The sequence below is a fragment of the Diabrotica virgifera genome, chromosome 1 (assembly GCF_917563875.1).
Source record: "Diabrotica virgifera virgifera chromosome 1, PGI_DIABVI_V3a".
In the NCBI taxonomy this organism is placed as follows: domain Eukaryota; kingdom Metazoa; phylum Arthropoda; class Insecta; order Coleoptera; family Chrysomelidae; genus Diabrotica; species Diabrotica virgifera.
This window is the reverse complement of record NC_065443.1, coordinates 274,284,183-274,305,054: the sequence shown is the minus strand read 5'-3', so window position 1 is coordinate 274,305,054 and position 20,872 is coordinate 274,284,183. Positions and strand designations below refer to the sequence as shown.

General features: G+C 32.4%; 1 protein-coding gene across 1 annotated transcript in view; it reads left to right on the top strand.

Annotated features, from left to right (window-relative positions):
- LOC114336337 (peroxidase-like) overlaps window positions 1-17,598 on the top strand; it is a 167,622-nt gene extending 150,024 nt beyond the window's left edge. The window contains exon 10 of the mRNA XM_050663582.1: window positions 17,340-17,598. Coding sequence (XP_050519539.1) covers window positions 17,340-17,598 — 259 coding nt within the window. The remainder of the gene's footprint in view (window positions 1-17,339) is intronic.
- The last annotated feature ends 3,274 nt before the right edge of the window (window positions 17,599-20,872 follow it).

Genomic DNA, 20,872 nt, shown 5'->3' with positions numbered 1-20,872 from the left:
TATTCTCTTCGCTTCCTTATGTAATTTTCCAAGTGCTTTTGAAAGTGTCATCTTTGCCTTCTCTATTATGACTACATCATCTGCATTATGCTACTAGTTAAAGTTGATCTGTAATGTTTTTTTGCACAGTTTGTCCTTCCCATGATTACTTTCAATATAAGATTAAATCATGTCGTAGCGAGATAGAGTCACCTTGTTTCACACCTTTGTTTTCATTAATCTTCTTAGAAGTTGTTCCGTTGAAACTGATCCTTGCTCTGGTGTTCTTTAGGCTCACTGTTAGCATATGTCTTAATTTTTCTGGGATTCCAACATTCTCTAGCTCCCCCATCATTTTCTTCCGATTGATTGTATCAAAGCGCTTTTGAAATCCATGAATATTAGGTGTATTTCTCTGTTGTGCTCTCGATTTTTGAATTATTTGCTCCACTGTATGTATGGAACTAATCATCGACCTTCCCGGTCTGAACCCGTTCTGGTATTCTTCTAATATTCGTTTAGCGCATGATTCAAGTCTTATGTTTAGTATGTTTGCCAGAATGTTATACGTGGTGTTAAATAAAGTGCTTGCTCTGTAATTCTCGCACTCCTTCCGATCTCCTTTTTTATATACAGTAGAACCCCGCTAATCCGAACGTTCGGCAAATTCGGACCAACGGCAAGTGAAAAAAATTCAAGACAAAAATTTAAAAACATGTTTATTATACAGAGTAAAACCAGAAAATTGAACAATCTACGTTTAATAGGTCTTTGACTCCGTAACTTTCTTCTGACGCATGGAAGTGTGGCGAATTGACGCAGTGATGATAAACTATTTACACATAAACATTACATCTACTGGTAACGCAGCAGAGTTATGCTCCACGTAACGTAGAGCCACACCCAGAGATTTAGTGGCATCTGCGTGTGACACCCAATATGACAGGGAAACTTCTTCCTCGCTTTCTTCATCTTCATTAGTCATTAGGGTTGCCTTGAGGTTGAACCAAGTCTACAATATATTCATCCGTAAATTCTTCGCTCCCTTTGTCGTCAGTTTCAATCCATTCTGTAATTACAGTTTCTTCTTAGTTTTCTCATCCATCTTGTATAGGGGAAAATGGAGCTTATTCAAATTAGAAATCAAGCCATGGAGTTAACGACTAAGCACAAAAATGGTGACACTGGCTCTGCATCAGTGAGATCAATCTGAGATGGGTGGAAGAGGGAAAGAGACAGGCACAGCGACTCAAAATTTTAACGACAAAGTAAACTTTCAATTATTAGTTGGGCTAACTTTCGGATAATCCGAACTTTTCGGAATCCGAACAGGCTGTCCCCCCCAATTAGTTAGGATTTGCGGGGTTTTACTGTATATAGGTACCTACTATAATATCTGCGTTCCAATCGGCTGGTAGTCTGTTTTGTTCATATTTTTTGTTGTATTAGCTGGTTTATTTCCTTATGTAATTCTCTTCCTCTGTATTTTATTCCACTCTTATTTCATTTTCTTCTGCTGCTTTTCCGTTTTCTATGTTTTTAATATTTGTTTTTGTACGTCTTCTTCTGTGAAAATTTCTACTTCGTTGTTATCTTGTTTTTCTTCATCTGTTTCCTTTATAGCGAATAGCATTTTTTCGTAATATTCTTCTGATATTCTGCTGATCTGTTTGTCTTCAAACAGGGTTTCTCTTTTTTTTTGTCTTTTAGTACTCTTGTTTTAATGCTGGACGTATTTTTTTTATCTGACTTTTTTGTAAAATTGTTGTATTTGATGGTTTTCTTTGTCTTTTTTAATGTCCTCCAGCGAAACCCGTCATTTTTCTTCTTTTTGTTTATTGAGTTTGCTGTGTTTCTCGCTATTTTTTATTCTTCCCTGTTTTGTTTTGACGGATTGGTTGTTTATCCACGTCATTCTAGCGTAGTTTTTTAGTTTTCTGCTGTTTTCGTAGTCTTGATTGTACATTTAAAATTGAAAAGGATTTATAGGTTCCAAATTAGCTAAAAGACGGTGTTTCAATCCCTGTTTGGCTATCGCTCCAAGCCCTTCTTGGCAGTAGCGCACCCAGGGGGTTTGGGAGTTAAACCCCCTTTCCCCCAGGGCATATGAAAAATATATAAATAATAGCAGGAAAATGTAACTTGTCTTTCACAAAATATAGAAAAAAATTTCGACGCCCAAGCCAACCCCCTTCCATCCCAGAGAAAAATTATAGGTGCGCTACTGCTGCTTGGATATGTTCCGTTTTTTCAAATTTATGATATGGTCACTCTACAGTAGAAACGCTTCTTAATTCACGAGAGTATTCTACACACTTGTTCTAGAAACTGTATCCAGAATACAGTTTTTTGTGTCAAATTAGAATTTCATAATGGTAGATAAGTTTATTTTAATTTTCTAATTTATTTCAACAGTAGGGCCCCCGCATACTGCAGACTTTTTACCTGCCGATAGTTTAGTCGGGTTGGGCAAAATTAAAGATTTTTCTTTTTAAAATATGTAAGAATGTAGTTCGTTTGGTATGGCATGAGTGCTTTAATTTTTTTTTAAATATTCTATTTGTTTTTAATTTTGTAGACTAGCAGACTTAACTACTTTATGTAATGTGAAATTTAAGATTTACTACTATATTTTAAATATTTTTCAAAATATTATTTTCTATATCCTTACATAAAAAAATACATTGAGTGTATGAAATAAGTAAGCAATGTTTTAAACATTTTTATTGTTTTCCAGACACTTTTGCACCTATTAGTTGAACAAATTATATTATTAAAACATTTGTACTTACTTTACTTAAGCCGTCCTCTTGTACCCTACGCTGTCGAGGTAAAAATTTTGTAATAAAAAATTAAGAATTAAATCTTAACACTTCTATAATATGTTACAATTGAGCAATTAGACCAGCAGATTCGGCAACTGGTTATGATAAATGCATCAATTTTAATGAACATACTTTTTAATTTTTTATTTTTGCAGTGAAAAAAAAACATTGTTAATTATACAAAAAAATATCATTAATATATCACAACAATAATTTTTTCAACATACTACAATAATCAATTATAAAAATATCCGAAGTCTAAATTCCAACATTTGAGGTGGCAACAGCGCAGTGGAAGCCATGAGGACATAAACTCAAATATACGGAGACCACCACTACCGCAAACTGAATAAATATATATTTGGATGCCATCAAAACCGTTAAAGTGATTTTAGATATACAGCAAGCGAACATGGCGCGCCTGACGGCAATTTCTCCAAGTAATGTGTATATTATTATACAGATAACGTGACTGGGGACGTCCGGCCAATATTTTGTGTAAGCATTGTAGGAAGTGGTACCTTTCATTTGCGATACATTTTAGGGAAAGTCCTCGTGGCAACCGTATATCGGAGTCCACGAAGACTTGGACGCCACGAGAGACTACAGTTTAACATGGGGGGACGTCATGAGATGCTAAAAATAAATATATATATATATATATATATATATATATATATATATATATATATATATATATATATATATATATATGTCAAACGATGACTACCGGGACTTTTTTTAAGGTGTATATACAGACGCAAAATCTTGAGTACATTACTATTTTCTACACGGTACACTATATACTTTTTAAAAAACTGTAATATTTTTGAGTTTCTCATATATTGATGAGTTCCGGTACATTTTAATTTTTCTCAGGTAACGTATTTAGTTAATTATTTATGTCAAACGATGACTACCGGGACTTCTTTTAAGGTATCTATCCAGACCCAAAATCTTGAGTACATTACTGTTTTCTACACGGAACACTATATACTTTTAAAAAACGGTAATATGTTTGAGTTTCTCATATATTGATGAGTTCCGGTACATTTGAATTTTTTTCTGGTAACGTATTTAGTTAATTATATGTCAAACGATGACTACCGAGACTTCTTTTAAGGTGTCTATATAGACCAAAATCTTGAGTCCATTACTATTTTCTACACGGTACACTATATATTTTTTAAAAACAGTATACAGTGTATAAAGAAACAGTATATTCTACACTTTGAAATATTGCGATTTAAGCCAACTTACTTTAATAAAATGTTGATATGTATTAAGAATTATACAGGGTGTTGTGCAATTTTAAATTTTTTTTACTACAACTTTCATGAATGTGGACATTTATGTATAAAAATTTATGACTGGAGGCGTCTGAGTATGTGCAACTATAATTTGATACATACGTTGATGTAGCTTATATAGGCCGCCACATATGCCACGTATACGGGATAAATTTGGGCTTAACATTTTGCTTTTCAAGTTATCGCTATTTGTGTGAAAAAACTTGTTAATAACTTCAAAACTCAACAGTTTTCGAGCTAATTGCATTTTTCAAATCAGCCATGCGGGTTACCTCGTAATTTGAATGGTGAGAACTATTTACATTTTTTACAAAATGATTTTATTGATTTGTTGGTAGAATTGCCATTAAACTTAAGGCAAAATTTGTGGTTCATGCAAGATGATGCACCCCCACATTATACGAGGGCAGTGAAAACATACGTAAATACCGAATTTCCTGAACGCTGGATTGGTCGTGGTGTATAGTGGTACATAGGGAGCAAAGAAATAACGTGTTTACAAGAATCCCATATACATTCGCAAACCAACTTTATTCGCAAACCAACTTTGGGAAGAAACAGATAATACAGCAGTTTGTTTTGAACCAACGATGCTATTTAATATGAGACGATCTTTTATGCAACGTACTGATACCTAAATACATTGAAGAAATTGGTGGATATATCGAACACTTACTTTGAAAAAAAGTTTAATGTTATTCAGTTTAACTAATTCTTACTTTGGTTTATAAATAAAATGAATTTTATTATGACTTTAATTTAATATAAAACGTAAAATATTTGATATCAAATCCTATAAAACGTTATTAAATATCCTACTGATGTATGTAAAAAATATTAGCGTATACTATTTTTATCGTCAATCTTTTGGAAACTATCAATTTAGTCAAAAGTACTCGTATTCAAAAGTATTATTGTTTTTGTTTTTTTCCTTTGTTGCCTGCAGTAATTGCATTTAAGCCGAGTTATGCAGCTGATCTGAAAAATACGATTAACTCGAAAACTGTTAAGTTTTGAAGTTATTAACAAGTATACAAGTACATTTTTATACATAAATATCCACATTCATTAAAGTTATAGCGAAAAATAAAATTTTAAATTGCAATTTCAACACCCTGTATCTTTCTTAATATTAACATTATAATATTTTAAAGTGTAGAATCTACTGTTTATTTTTGTACAATTACTTAAGGACAACCCTGTATACAGACCTAAAATCTTGATTATATTACTATTTTCTACAGAGTACCCTATAAACTTTTTAACAAACTGTAATATTTTTGAGTTTCTCATATATTGGTGAGTTCCGCTACATTTTAATTTTTTTCAGGTAACTTATTTAGTTAATTAGTATTAAGGTGTAAATACAGACCCAAAATCTCTTAATATGTCCTGTTTGGTAGGTACACTATATACTTTTGAAAAAACTGTAATATTTTTGATTTTCTCATATATTGATGAGTTCCGGTACATTTGAATTTTTTTCAGGTAACGTATTTAGTTAATTATATGTCAAACGATGACTATCGGGACTACTTTTAAGGTGTCTATACGAGTACAGATCAAAATCTTGAGTACATTACTATTTTCTACACGGTACACTATATATTTTTTAAAAATCAGTATATAGTGTATAAAGAAACAGTAGACTCTACACTTTAAAATATTGCGATTTAAGCCAACTTGCTTTAATAAAATGTTGATATTAAGAATTATACAGGTTGTTGAAATTGCAATTTTAAATTTTTTTGCTATAACTTTCATGAATGTGGACATTTACATATAAAAATTTATGACTGGAGGCTTCTGAGTATGTGCAATTATAATTTGATACATACATTGATGTAGCTTATATAGGCCGCCACATATGACACGTATATGGCATAAATTTTGGGCTTAACTTTTTTGTTTTTCAAGTTATCGCTATTTGTGTGGAAAAAAGGTAAACTTGTTAATAACTTTAAAACTCAACAGTTTTCGAGCTAATCGCATTTTTCAAATCAGCCATGCCAGTTACCCTTGTAATTTGAATGGCGAGAACTATTTACATTTTTTACAAAATGACCTTATTAATTTGTTGGAAGAATTGTCATTAAACTTAAGGCAACATTTGTGGTTCATGCAAGATGATACACCCCCACATTATATGAGGGCAGTGAGAACATACCCAAATACCGAATTTCCTGAACGCTGGATTGGTCGTGGTAGTCATTTTCGTTGGCCACGACGTAGCCCAGAATTTAATCCGCTCGATTTTGGTGTATGGTGGTGTATAGGGAGTAATGAAACAACGTGTTTACAAAAATCCCATAAACACTCGCAACCAACTTTTTAGGAACAAATAAATAATACAGCAGTTTGTTTTGGTAACGTATTTAGTTAATTAGTATTAAGGTATAAATAGAGATCTTACTATTTTCTGTTTGGTAGGTACACTATATACTTTTAAAAAAACGGTAATATTTTTGATTTTCTCATATATTGATGAGTTCCGGTACATTTTAATTTTTTTCTGGTAACGTATTTAGTTAATTAGTATTACAGTGTAAATACAGACCCAAAATCTTGACTACATTACTACTTTCTACACGGTAGACTATATACTTTAAAACAAAACGTAATATTTTTGAGTTTCTCATATATTGATGAGTTCCGGTACATTTTAAACTTTTTTCAGGTAACGTATTTAGTTAATTAGTATTAAGGTGTAAATAGAGACACAAAATTTTGGGTGCATTAATACTTTCTACACGGGACACTACATACTTAAAAGAAAAACGTAATATTTTTGAGTTTCTCATATATTGATGAGTTTCGGTACATTTTAATTTTTTTGAGGTAGGTAACATATTTAGTTAATTAGTATTAAGGTGTAAATTCAGACCCAAAATCTTAAGTACATTACAATTTTCTACACGGTACACTATATACTTTTACAAAAACGGTAATATTTTTGAGTTTCTCATATATTGATGAGTTCCGGTACATTTAAAACTTTTTTCAGGTAACGTATTTAGTAAATTAGTATTAAGGTGTAAATAGAGACCCAAAATTTTGAGTACATTACTACCTTCTACACGGGACACTACATACTTAAAAGAAAAACATAATATTTTTAATTTCTCATATATTGGTGAGTTTCGGTACATTTTAATTTTTTTGAGGTAGGTAACATATTTAGTTAATTAGTAATAAGGTGGAAATAGAGACCCAAAATCTTGAGTACATTACTACTTTCTACACGGTACACTATATACTTTAAAACAAAACGTAATATTTTTGAGTTTCTCATATATTGATGAGTTCCGGTACATTTTAAACTTTTTTCAGGTACCGTATTTAGTTAATTAGTAATAAGGTGGAAATAGAGACCCAAAATCTTGAGTACATTACTACTTTCTACACGGTACACTATATACTTTAAAACAAAACGTAATATTTTTGAGTTTCTCATATATTGATGAGTTCCGGTACATTTTAAACTTTTTTCAGGTAACGTATTTAGTTAATTAGTATTAAGGTGTAAATAGAGACCCAAAATTTTTAGTACATTAATACTTTATACACGGGACACTACACAGTTAAAAGAAAAACGTAATATTTTTGAGTTTCTTATATATTGATGAGTTTCGGTACATTTTAATTTTTTTGAGGTAGGTAACATATTTAGTTAATTAGTATTAAGGTGTAAATACAGACCCAAAATCTTGAGTACATTACTATTTTCTACACGGTACACTATATACTTTTACAAAAACAGTAATATTTTTGAGTTTCTCATATATTGATGAGTTCCGGTACATTTTAAACTTTTTTCAGGTAACGTATTTAGTTAATTAGTAATAAGGTGGAAATAGAGACCTAAAATCTTGAGTACATTACTATTTTCTACACGGCACACTATATACTTTTTAAAAAACTGTAATATTTTTGAATTTCTCATATATTGATGAGTTCCGGTACATTTGAATTTTTTTCAGGTAACGTATTTAGTTAATTATATGTCAAACGATGACTACCGGGACTTCTTTTAAGGTGTCTATACGAGTACAGATCAAAATCTTGAGTACATTACTATTTTCTACACGGTACACTATATACTTTTTAAAAATCAGTATATAGTGTATAAAGAAACAGTAGACTCTACACTTTAAAATATTGCGATTTAAGCCAACTTGCTTTAATAAAATGTTGATATTAAGAATTATACAGGGTGTTGAAATTGCAATTTTAAATTTTTTTGCTATAACTTTCATGAATGTGGACATTTACATATAAAAATTTATGACTGGAGGCTTCTGAGTATGTGCAATTATAATTTGATACATACATTGATGTAGCTTATATAGGCCGCCACATATGACACGTATATGGCATAAATTTTGGGCTTAACTTTTTTGTTTTTCAAGTTATCGCTATTTGTGTGGAAAAAAGGTAAACTTGTTAATAACTTTAAAACTCAACAGTTTTCGAGCTAATCGCATTTTTCAAATCAGCCATGCCAGTTACCCTTGTAATTTGAATGGCGAGAACTATTTACATTTTTTACAAAATGACCTTATTAATTTGTTGGAAGAATTGTCATTAAACTTAAGGCAACATTTGTGGTTCATGCAAGATGATACACCCCCACATTATACGAGGGCAGTGAGAACATACCCAAATACCGAATTTCCTGAACGCTGGATTGGTCGTGGTAGTCATTTTCGTTGGCCACGACGTAGCCCAGAATTTAATCCGCTCGATTTTGGTGTATGGTGGTGTATAGGGAGTAATGAAACAACGTGTTTACAAAAATCCCATAAACACTCGCAACCAACTTTTTAGGAACAAATAAATAATACAGCAGTTTGTTTTGGTAACGTATTTAGTTAATTAATATTAAGGTATAAATAGAGATCTTACTATTTTCTGTATGGTAGGTACACTATATACTTTTAAAAAAACGGTAATATTTTTGATTTTCTCATATATTGATGAGTTCCGGTACATTTTAATTTTTTTCTGGTAACGTATTTAGTTAATTAGTATTACAGTGTAAATACAGACCCAAAATCTTGACTACATTACTACTTTCTACACGGTAGACTATATACTTTAAAACAAAACGTAATATTTTTGAGTTTCTCATATATTGATGAGTTCCGGTACATTTTAAACTTTTTTCAGGTAACGTATTTAGTTAATTAGTATTAAGGTGTAAATAGAGACCCAAAATTTTGGGTACATTAATACTTTCTACACGGGACACTACATACTTAAAATAAAAACATAATATTTTTGAGTTTCTCATATATTGATGAGTTTCGGTACATTTTAATTTTTTTGAGGTAGGTAACATATTTAGTTAATTAGTATTAAGGTGTAAATACAGACCCAAAATCTTAAGTACATTACAATTTTCTACACGGTACACTATATACTTTTACAAAAACGGTAATATTTTTGAGTTTCTCATATATTGATGAGTTCCGGTACATTTAAAACTTTTTTCAGGTAACGTATTTAGTAAATTAGTATTAAGGTGTAAATAGAGACCCAAAATTTTGAGTACATTACTACCTTCTACACGGGACACTACATACTTAAAAGAAAAACGTAATATTTTTAGTTTCTCATATATTGGTGAGTTTCGGTACATTTTAAACTTTTTTCAGGTACCGTATTTAGTTAATTAGTAATAAGGTGGAAATAGAGACCCAAAATCTTGAGTACATTACTACTTTCTACACGGTACACTATATACTTTAAAACAAAACGTAATATTTTTGAGTTTCTCATATATTGATGAGTTCCGGTACATTTTAAACTTTTTTCAGGTACCGTATTTAGCTAATTAGTAATAAGATGGAAATAGAGACCCAAAATCTTGAGTACATTACTACTTTCTACACGGTACACTATATACTTTAAAACAAAACGTAATATTTTTGAGTTTCTCATATATTGATGAGTTCCGGTACATTTTAAACTTTTTTCAGGTAACGTATTTAGTTAATTAGTAATAAGGTGGAAATAGAGACCTAAAATCTTGAGTACATTACTATTTTCTACACGGCACACTATATACTTTTTAAAAAACGGTAATATTTTTGAGTTTATCATATATTGATGAGTTCCGGTACATTTTAAACTTTGTTCAGGTAACTTAGTTAGTTAATTAGTATTAAGGTTTAAATAGAGACCCAACATCTTGAGTACATTACTATTTTCTATATGGTACGCTATATACCTTTTAAAAAACGGTAATATTTTTGAGTTTCTCATATTTTGGTGAGTTCCGGTACATTTGATTTTTTTTTCAGGTAACGTATTTAGTTAATTAGTATTAAGGTATATATACAGACCCAAAATCTTGAGTACATTACTACTTTCTACACGATACACGGTGCTATCGACGAATCCTAAAGATATCGTGGGTTTCACACACTTCCAATGAATATGTTATTCAAATGCTGAATTCAGAACGTCTGCTCATAAGCATCATAAAGAGGAGAAAAACAGAATAGTTCGGCCATATAATTAAAGGACCTAAATACCATCTGCTTCGCCTTATAATACAAGTAAAAGTGGAGGGAAAGAGATGGATTGGTCGAAAAAAAACTTTCATGGCTGCGTAATATTAGACAATGGTGTGGCTGCACAGTAGAAGAATTATTTCGCGTAGCAGCCGATAGATAGAGATTTCAAGAAATTGTAAACATGATGACGGCCAACGTCTGAATACAGACACGGCACCTAAAGAAGAAGACACGGTACACTACATACTTAAAAAAAAAACGTAATATTTTTGAATTTCTCATATGTTGATGAGTTCCGGTACATTTTAATTTTTTTCTGTTAACATATTTAGTTAATTAATAGAGAGCGGATTTCGTTCGGTCAATTTGTAAAAATCAGAGTTGTAATCGGGAACTCGTGATATAACTAAAAAGAGGATACCACTTTTTTCTAAAGAAAAATTAATTGGGGTTTTTTGGAGTGACTAAATTACGATTTTGTCAGATTTAAAATCCAAAATAGTGGATTCGGTATGGTGGACTGCTTATTAGAAATTTATAGCCAATTTACACGATGCAAGTAATTGCGCAATTAATTGCACAATTTCTTGCGCAAGAATTGAGGACCATAACCACCCCTTGTGGGGTTAGATAGTTGTTTTACTAATAAAAATTGAGGCCCATAACTACCCCCTATGGGGTTAGATTGTTTAATATTTAGAGACCGGTTACCTGTTTACTTATCTTTATGTCCATAAAAATCGCATTGAAGACTGTCAACTTATCTTTCGTGCAAAGTGCATTCGTATTTAACGAAAGGATAACAGTAACCTCAGACAAAAGAGCGTGTAGAAATTACGCAAATACTGCAGTATATTGAAATTGGCCATACCGCATATTCATCGATGAATCACTTTTTGACCGCTAGGACGAAAGCGGTTTAGTTGTTGGTGACGTATTCAAGTGTGATATATTATAAATATGGCTGAATCTAGCACACAACTTAGAGTACCTATTGCAATAACAGTGAAGAAGTAGATAACTAGTAACCCGTAATTTGAATATAATGGTACTCATACATACGTGGGCAGTCCGATAAGTACTTAGCCTACAGAAGAAAAAAGAAAATTTTGGAAAAGTGGCAATTTATTTTTCTACATAGTCTCCTTTTAGCTCGATACACTTGACCCAGCGATGCTCCAACTTCTGTATCCCGTCTGAAAAATACCTTTCTGAAACAAAAAAATCGTACGGTATTGAAAAAGGAAGGTTTCTTACATGACAATTTACCACCGTTATTGAAAAATTCCGCAAAAAAGGGTTTTAAGGAAAGGGCCCCGCAGAAACCTTTTGGGAAATGGCTCTCTGTCAAATGCTCTGAAACTTTGGATTCTGGTGGTCCTTGATGTGTAGAACAAAAGACTCTATGGGCGCGTAGCTCCAAAAAATCATGGTTTTAAGATATAAGCCTCTGCAGTTATAGGTACAGTGAGGACGTTTGAGTTGGAATAAATTCATTTTCCAAAGAAGGGGCGACTCTGAAGATAAATTACAAATGAGGTCGATTTCTATTTTTAAAAGATAGTTTTTGGGCATATATATCATACTAGTGACGTCATCTATCTGGGCGTGATGACGCAATCGACGATTTTTTTAAATAAGAATAGGAGTCGTGTGATAGCTCATTTGAAAGGTTATTAAATTCTCTATTCAGTAATATAAACAGTAACAATATTATTTATACAGGGTGCCTAAAAAAATTTTTTGAATTAAATTAATTGAGACAAAAAGAAGAATGTATATAATGTATTTAATTCGAAATACATTTTACTGTTGTCCAAAACCAGGAAAAAATGTTTATTTGTTAAATAAATATTGTCTTTCGCTTAAATTCAATATTAAAGCTGCCACCCACCTCCCTTTTAGCAGTTTGAACATATAATTTAAGCGAAAGGGGTCGTGTTATAGCTCATTTGAAAGGTTATTTAATTCTTTATTCACTAATATAAACATTAACATAATTATTTATACAGTGTGCCCAATTTTTTTTTAATTAAATTAATTGAGACAAAAAGAAGAATGTATATAATTTATTTAATTCGAATAACATTTTACTGCTGTCAGGAAACAGAAAATATGTTAATTTGTAAAATAAACATTGCTTTTCGCTTAAATTAAATGTTGAAACTGCTAAGAGACAGGTGGGTGGCAGCTTTAATATTGAATTTAAGCGAAAAAAATTATTTATCAAATAAACATTTTTCCTGTTTTCGGACAACAGTAAAATGTATTTCAAATTAAACAAATTATATACATTCTTCTTTTTGTCTCAATTAGTTTAATTCAAAAAAATTTTTTGGGCACCCTGTATAAATAATTATGTTAATGTTTATATTATTGAATATATAATTAAATAACCTTTCAAATGAGCTATCACACGACCCCTATCCTTAAAAAAATCATCGATTGTGCCATCACGCGCAGATGGATTACGTCACTAGTATGATATATATGACAAAAAATTACAATGTAAACATAAAAATCGACCCGATTTGTAATTTATCTCCAGAGTCGCCCATTCTCCAGAAAATGAATTTATTCCAACTCAAACGTCCTCACTTATACTACAGTGTCGCGCCCGCTTGATTAGCAATTAAAAAACAAAGGGGGTTTCGATACTGTATTGCAAAAAACTCTTCGGGATTTCATCAATCAAAGTTTAAAGAATATCTACCTTCCTTGGCAACATTAAAATTTTTAGTTAAATGTCCGATTTAGGGTTAAAAATGGCCGATTTCGTAATTTTCAAAATTTTTAATCGCTTATATAACAAAAACTATTAACCTCAGAGAAAAGTCACTAAAGACCTTTTCTGTTTGGAATTATTCAAAAAACCTAAAAAACTTTGTTCGATGTAAAAAAGATAATTTTAGGAAAAACCCCTAATCTTTCCCCTCGCCTGGCAAGGTCTTATGCTCTTCAGAATCGCCTGTCATTGTACACATTTCTTCTAAATGACTTACTCAAACACATACTTAAATTTAAACTTTACAGGAGAAAGTTTATTTTACCCCCTAAATTTGCACTTTTCGATACCTGGTAGATACACGTGCACGGCTGATGCCTGCCAGGTCATGGTTTTTAGCCTTGGTGTGCTATGAATTGTCACTAGACAAGTTTCTAGCCTTACAGGACGACCGTTAGTCGGAGAGTTCACTAGCTCTTAGACTATTAGGTACCTTCTCTTAATCTGACGATTTCGAGTTTTTCTAATAGGTCTGGCTCCCGCGTATGAAAAAAAAAGTTGAAAAATAGCAAGCTGAAAATTTGTTAATAGCTCAAGGGTGTCTAGCTCAACTTTGATATATGGGAACACTGGAACAGGGGCAGTTTTAATTGTGGAACAGGTTAAAAATTTGGAACGGTCAGACCACGAAAACGGCACATTTATTTTGTCCGACAGAACAGACTTAAACTCTCCGAACAGAGATTAAACTCTCATGCAAAAATCAGACTGCTATTTATTACCTGTCATAATTCCTGTCATTTGACATATTCTACATGTTCCACTCATTAAAACGCCCATTTGGTAATAAATAGCAATCTGATTTTTGCATGAGAGTTTAATCTCTATTCGGAGAGTTTAAGTCTGTTCTGTCGGACAAAATACATGTTACGTTTTTGTGGTCTGACCGTTCCAAATTTTTAACCTGTTCCACAATTAAAACTTCCCCTGTTCCAGTGTTCCCATATATCAAACTTTGTCCGACTAGACACCCTTAAGCTACTAACAAATTTTCAGCTTGCTATTAATCAACTTTTTTTTCATACGCGGGATCCAGACCTATAAGGATATATATTTTTTTCGGGCCTACCTTAGCGAATTCTCCTGTATTAAAAGCCAATATATGGTAGAGGTACATTTACAGGGTACAAGGTTTCTCCAGTAACTGCAAAAATCCCAGCTTGGGCTCCCCTACCATTAAATACATAATTTTATTTCAATTTTTTATAAGATATATTTTTGCTTACAATATTTTTTCGATAGAATACTTACTTTTTGAGTCATTTGCGCAAAAACCATCGAAAAACGTGTTTTTTTTTGTTGAAAAATGAACATATGCAGTCGCAAATAGCTCGAAAAGTATTGACTTGGTTTATTTGTAGATGAATAAAAGAGAACAAAAGTTGCTTAGAATTAGTCGAAAACATGTCAATCCAAAATCCAGGCGGTTCTTTAAAATTTGAAAGTTTTGTAAAATTCTATCGTGAGTGAATGGACTATACAGGGTAGCCATCTAGTGCTTTTTCAGCAAAAATTTTGTTTGGCCGATTGACCTAATATCTAATTGCACACTCTGCAAACAGTTTATAAGTAGGACGTTTAGTCTGTACAAAAACAATTGAGTGGCTGTCCGTAACAACAGTGGATATGCTATTCGTATTATATTGTTATCACCTTTTAGGCGACATATTATATCTTTAAAAGTTTAAATGCGATATTATTTTACTTTCGGCATCACACAACACAGGAAGATTATTTTATGAATGGAGCTATTCTCAAAATCTAGACCAGCGGTTCTCAATCTTTTTGAGTCATGTACCATCTAAAGTTTCTTTTATTATATTTCTATATTTATATATTCTATACTATTTTAAGTTTTTGTGTGTTTTGTGTACCACCGCAAATAATGATATGTACCACCAGTGGTACATGTACCACAGATTGAGAACCGCTGATCTAGACAGTTACACTTAATTTCGGAGCGAAGGCGTCGCGTCGTCTGATATTAGGAAAGAATGGAATATTTTATTTTTACATTGTAATAATTTATTATGACCTCTGACTACGTATCCAATAAATAAGTGTTCTTATATGAATATTTTAATTCGCTATGTATGTTTACCGTATTATTCATAATGCGGATAAATCCAATTTTCAAAATTTTTGTTACATATTTTTTTGTATCTCATACAGTGGCGTAGCTAGCCGTATGGGGGGCCACAGGGGCCCCATATCAAAGTGTCGCGGGGCCCTTTTCCACGACTGATATGGGATAGTGCTAAAAAAATGTTCAACAAAAGCAGCAAAAACGCGTGTATAGAATAGAATAGAAATATACTTTATTGTCACTGAAAATTTTACAATTTTATGGACAAAGCGTAGGTACAAAGAGTAGGAAAAAAACAACAACAATTACAGTTTACTGAAATTACACAAATCGTCAATATTATTACAAAATAAAAGATAATGAAATAAAACAAAACAATACAGGGTGTTTCATTAATAATTGAAAATATTATAACTGTAGATTTCTGGGCTTAAAATATTACGGTTTAACCTAAATCACCTACTCCGAAAAGGCTTCCTAAGGGAGCTGGAGCTCTAGTTTTTTTTAAATACTTCTAGAACACATCTATTTAGAAAAACTAAAACTGGTACGGCTATTTATCTTCCAGAGATAAATCTATTTCACAAATTGCGAGTTTCTAGTACCGGTCATATGCATCCTCTTTGGGTAGGGCAACGGTTATTTTATTAAAAAATACTGAAATCAAAACCCAACTATAGTCTGATGTTTTCTTAACATTGGGTTTTTGATTCATTCGCTTATGTTGTATAACAAAAAAGTTAGGTATTTTAACAACTAGCCAAATTTTTCATTAATACAGGGTGTTTTTAAATAAGTATGGCAAACTTTAAGGGGTAATTCTAAACAAACGAGTCATGTTACGTATGCACGCCAAAGGTGAATATTAAATTCTTAATTGCTTGTCAAAAAAAAACACATAAAACTTACACTTTCGATAGCGAATAAATCGAAAACTATCAATTTTATCAAAAAAATGTATAGAACACTTTTTGCTTCGAATGAACGTTTTTACCAACTTTTGCGATTAAAGTATAATAAAAAATTTCCACCCCCGAGATAGGGTGGCAACCACCCCCATGGTAAAAGCGCCTCTCGGCATGATATAAATTTTGATCCATGGACTGTCCACTACTTATTCTCAAATTTTCAAACAAATCGATCCATTCTGTAAAAATTGCGAGGTTTATCCATATGCGATCCATCTTTTATGAACATAGTATCAAAAAGGAACATGAGCTGTTTGTAAGCCTTCAGTATCAATTAAAGTAGCGTAGATTATAGGTTTAGTTAGAGTATGGTTATCGTATATGTTCATTATAGGGTGGAGCGCTGTTATATGGAGAAAAATGAAATAACAATTTTCACAAACGTGGTGTGCGGGATCGATGCTACTGTGGCAAAGGATTCGAAAAGTTAATTGTCATTTTTTATATTTTCACTCTAACATTTGCCCCAACGTGATTTTAATTTTGAAATTTGAAAAAAAAATTTTTTGCATTTTTACATACGCGGGGTGCGGTATCAATCAATCCGCTTCTAGGATATGAATCGAAATCTTCAATAACATTTCTTTCTATTTCTACTGAAATTGATCTATTTTGAATTTTGGGACAACCCCGACCCAACAGTGCAACCAAACAATTATAACCTGTCACAGGAGTCGACCATCACCCTCCCACTAAATTTCAATAATTCTAAATACACGATTGGTAGTTTGATCGTGAAGGGACCAAAAAAATTGAGATGAATTTACTTAGATTACACCAACAAAAGCAACGTGAAGAACAAATTGTCTTGCAAATAGAGGTGGAATCCATTCCTAGTATTTCTAGATTGCCTATAATTTCAAAGATACGATCGAATGTTCAACAGCCAGATTGAGGACTTCCAATCGCAATCGATTATTTCCACTTCTTCACTCACAATGGCTGACGTCATATTTCCGGTTGTTACCAGAACATTAGATCGTTATGGGGTTTCAGATCGTGCTGGAGTTGCAATAATTTCTGCAGCTTTTTACGACATTGGTCTCATTGCTGAAAATGATTCATCACGAGTTATAGACAAAAGTAGAGTTCGACGAGCTCCTTCGAACGCTAGGGCTACATGACAGATGAACCTACAATTTTTGGTGCTGATATCATCGGAATATTTTACGATGGTAGAAAAAATAAATCGTTGATACACGAAGATGGTCGTAGAAGAGTCACTCAGGAGGAGCATATTACAATATTGAAAGAACAAGACTCTGAATACCTAGGCCATATTTCGTTGAAAATTGCTGACGCCAAAACGATTTGCAACTCTGTTCTGACATTCCTTCCTTCCAATTCTATCGATGCAAATCAAATAATGGCTGTTCGTTGTGATGGGACTGCCGTTAATACAGGAAACAAATGTGGCCCTATTGGTTTATTGGAAACCAGGTTTCAACGTCCACTCCAATGACCCATATGCCAACTACACGTAAATGAACTGATATTGCGTCATCTTTTTCAACATCTAAATGACAATAGAAATGGACCAAAAGGTTTTACAGGTCCCATTGGCAAGGCAGTTACTAACTGTGAAGTATGTACAGTGGAACCTCGAGTATCCGTCTCTCCATTAACCGTCACCTACGTAAGTTGTATTGACTACATAAGCAAAAATTGGGTCATGAAGTCATTTTGTTTGAGCATTGCGATAAGCCAAACGAAATTCGCTGAAATGTACATTGCGGTAACGAATAAAGTTATGGCTGGATCAACTGTTTTGTTTTCGTTGACTAAAGATGACATAAACGAATCGTTAATTTGTGATAAGGACGCAAACGGCTATCGATTGCTGACAGATGATGAAATCATTGAAATGGCAAAAGTGGAGGACGAAACAGATTCAGAAGCTGACACAGACTCAGAATTTGATGGTGGCGATGTCGATGATGTTATTGCAACTGACTGAACTGACAAAGATTTGCGTAAAGAAGCTAGAAAAGCTGCATCACACATGCAACAATTCATCGACTGGTATTCTTGACAAGAAGCCAATAAAGTAGATTGCATGATCTTACGCGGATTAAGAAAAATGTGAAGCATCAGTAAAACAAAAATTTCAGAATATTTTAAACCAAATTGATTCGTTTGTATGAACAAAAATTCCTCTTGTCTTGTAAAACAAAAGATATATACAGGGTGTAACAAAAATACAGGTCATAAATTAAATCACATATTCTGGGACCAAAAATAGTTCAATTGAACCTAACTTACCTTAGTACAAATATGCACACAAAAAAAGTTACAGCCCTTTGAAGTTACAAAATGAAAATCGATTTTTTCCGATATATCGAAAACTATTAGAGATTTTTTTATGAAAATGGACATGTGTCATTTTTATGGCATGAACATCTTAAAAAAAAATTATAGTGAAATTTGTGAAGCCCATAAAAAATTTATGAGGGTTTTGTTCTCTTAAACCCCCCAAACTTTCATGTACGTTCCAATTAAATTATTATTGTAGTACCATTAGTTAAACACAATGTTTCTAAAACTTTTTTGCCTCTTAGTACTTTTTGGATAAACCGGTTTTAATCGAGAGGCGGCTTCTTTTTTAATATGTTTACATAAAAATTTTATGGGGGGTTTGTGCCTTTAAACCCCCCAAATGTTTGTGTACGTTCCAATTAAACTCTTATTGTTGTACCATTAGTAAAAACACAGTGTTTTTAAACTTTTTGCCTCTTAGTATTTTTCAGATAAGGCACCTTTTATCGAGATGTGCTTCTTTATTAATATGGTTCAAAGTATACCTCAAACTGTAATTTATAAATAAATTTTCATATTATTAAAGTCTCTAAAATCGTACTGAACTGTACACAAATATGTGGTGCATTTGACAAAATATTCAAAATATCTCAAAAAACTAACTTTTCGAAAAAGTACTGAGAGGCGAAAAAGTTTTAAAAACATTGTGTTTAACTAATTGTGCCACAATGATAATTTAATTGGAACGTAAACAAAAGTTTGGGGGGGGGGTTTAAGCGAACAAAACCCCCATAAAATTTTTATGGGGTGCACAAATTTCAATATAATTGTTTTTCAATATGTTACTATCATAAGAATTTCACATGTCCGTTTTCATTAAGAAACCTCAAACAGTTTTCGATATATTTAAAAAAGTCGATTTTTATTTTGTAACTTCAAAGGGCTGTAACTTTTTTTAGGTGCACATTTGTACTAAGGTAAGTTAGGTTCAATAGAACTATTTTTGGTCCCAGAATATGTGATTTAATTTATGACCTGTATTTTTGTTACACCCTGTATATTATAAATAAAGTTTGAGAGTTGTCTATCAATTTTCAATTTTTTTAATGTTCTGTTAACCGTCTTTTCTATTATCCGTCATACTCTTGGTCCGGTGCCCTGACGGATAATCGAGGTTCCCCTTATTCCCAATTGTTCCGTTTGATGAAATTAAATGTACATTGTCCGATATTATCACATCGACACAGGAATTAAGCACCGACAGTATAGCAATAGTGGACATTGTGATGAAAATTTTGCGAAAAAAATCCTGGTAAACTAGTTCACTCAAGCTAGATGGTTGACAATGGCTAACCGGATGAGATTACTTATATGTCTCAAGCCAAACTCTGTCAGAAAACCTAATTAGACTAATCACAGTTGTTATTTTAACGTTCTATGCTCCTATGTGGTTCAGGATCAAGACCGGGCCAATTTGTATTTTTGGTGCCAAACATTTTTATATGATACGATAAAACTATAGCGCTATTTACCAAACCACTGGAAGAATGTTATTAACCCAGTCATGCAGAGAAATGGATTCTTTGTACCGGGTGTCCCAATAAGAATGGCTCTCGGCCATATCTCAGGAACCGTTTATAGTAGAGCTTTGAAATAAAAAATTTTATAACAAAAGTTGCCTCAGGAAAAGCCTGGAAATTATTTTCATAATTGTGGGACCACCGCTAGAGGGCGTAATTGAATATCAAAAATTAAAAAATCTAAATTTTACAAAATTTTCCTAATGAAGGGACACTGGAAATCCGATCGTCGTATTCTTCATAAAATTCTACGCATATTTGATTTGACAAGTTTAGGTCTACCTTTGGAAATAAGAGGTGGGGGTGAGTGGGAACCTTGTTATGAAAGACTGGCTGTGAGTCCGGTTCTGCTTAATCACATTTTGTAAACTTGGTCTTGTTGAAGACAGATCTTTTTCGTCAATGTTAAAGTTATGATTTCGAACCAACTTACTGAGTAATATGCCAGCTAGAAGGCGTTATTTAATTTTTTTCAGAAATCTAGTGTTCCTTGGAAAATATTAAATACAAACATGCATTTTTAATACCATATTACAAAATTAGACAAAATTAGCAACAGAAT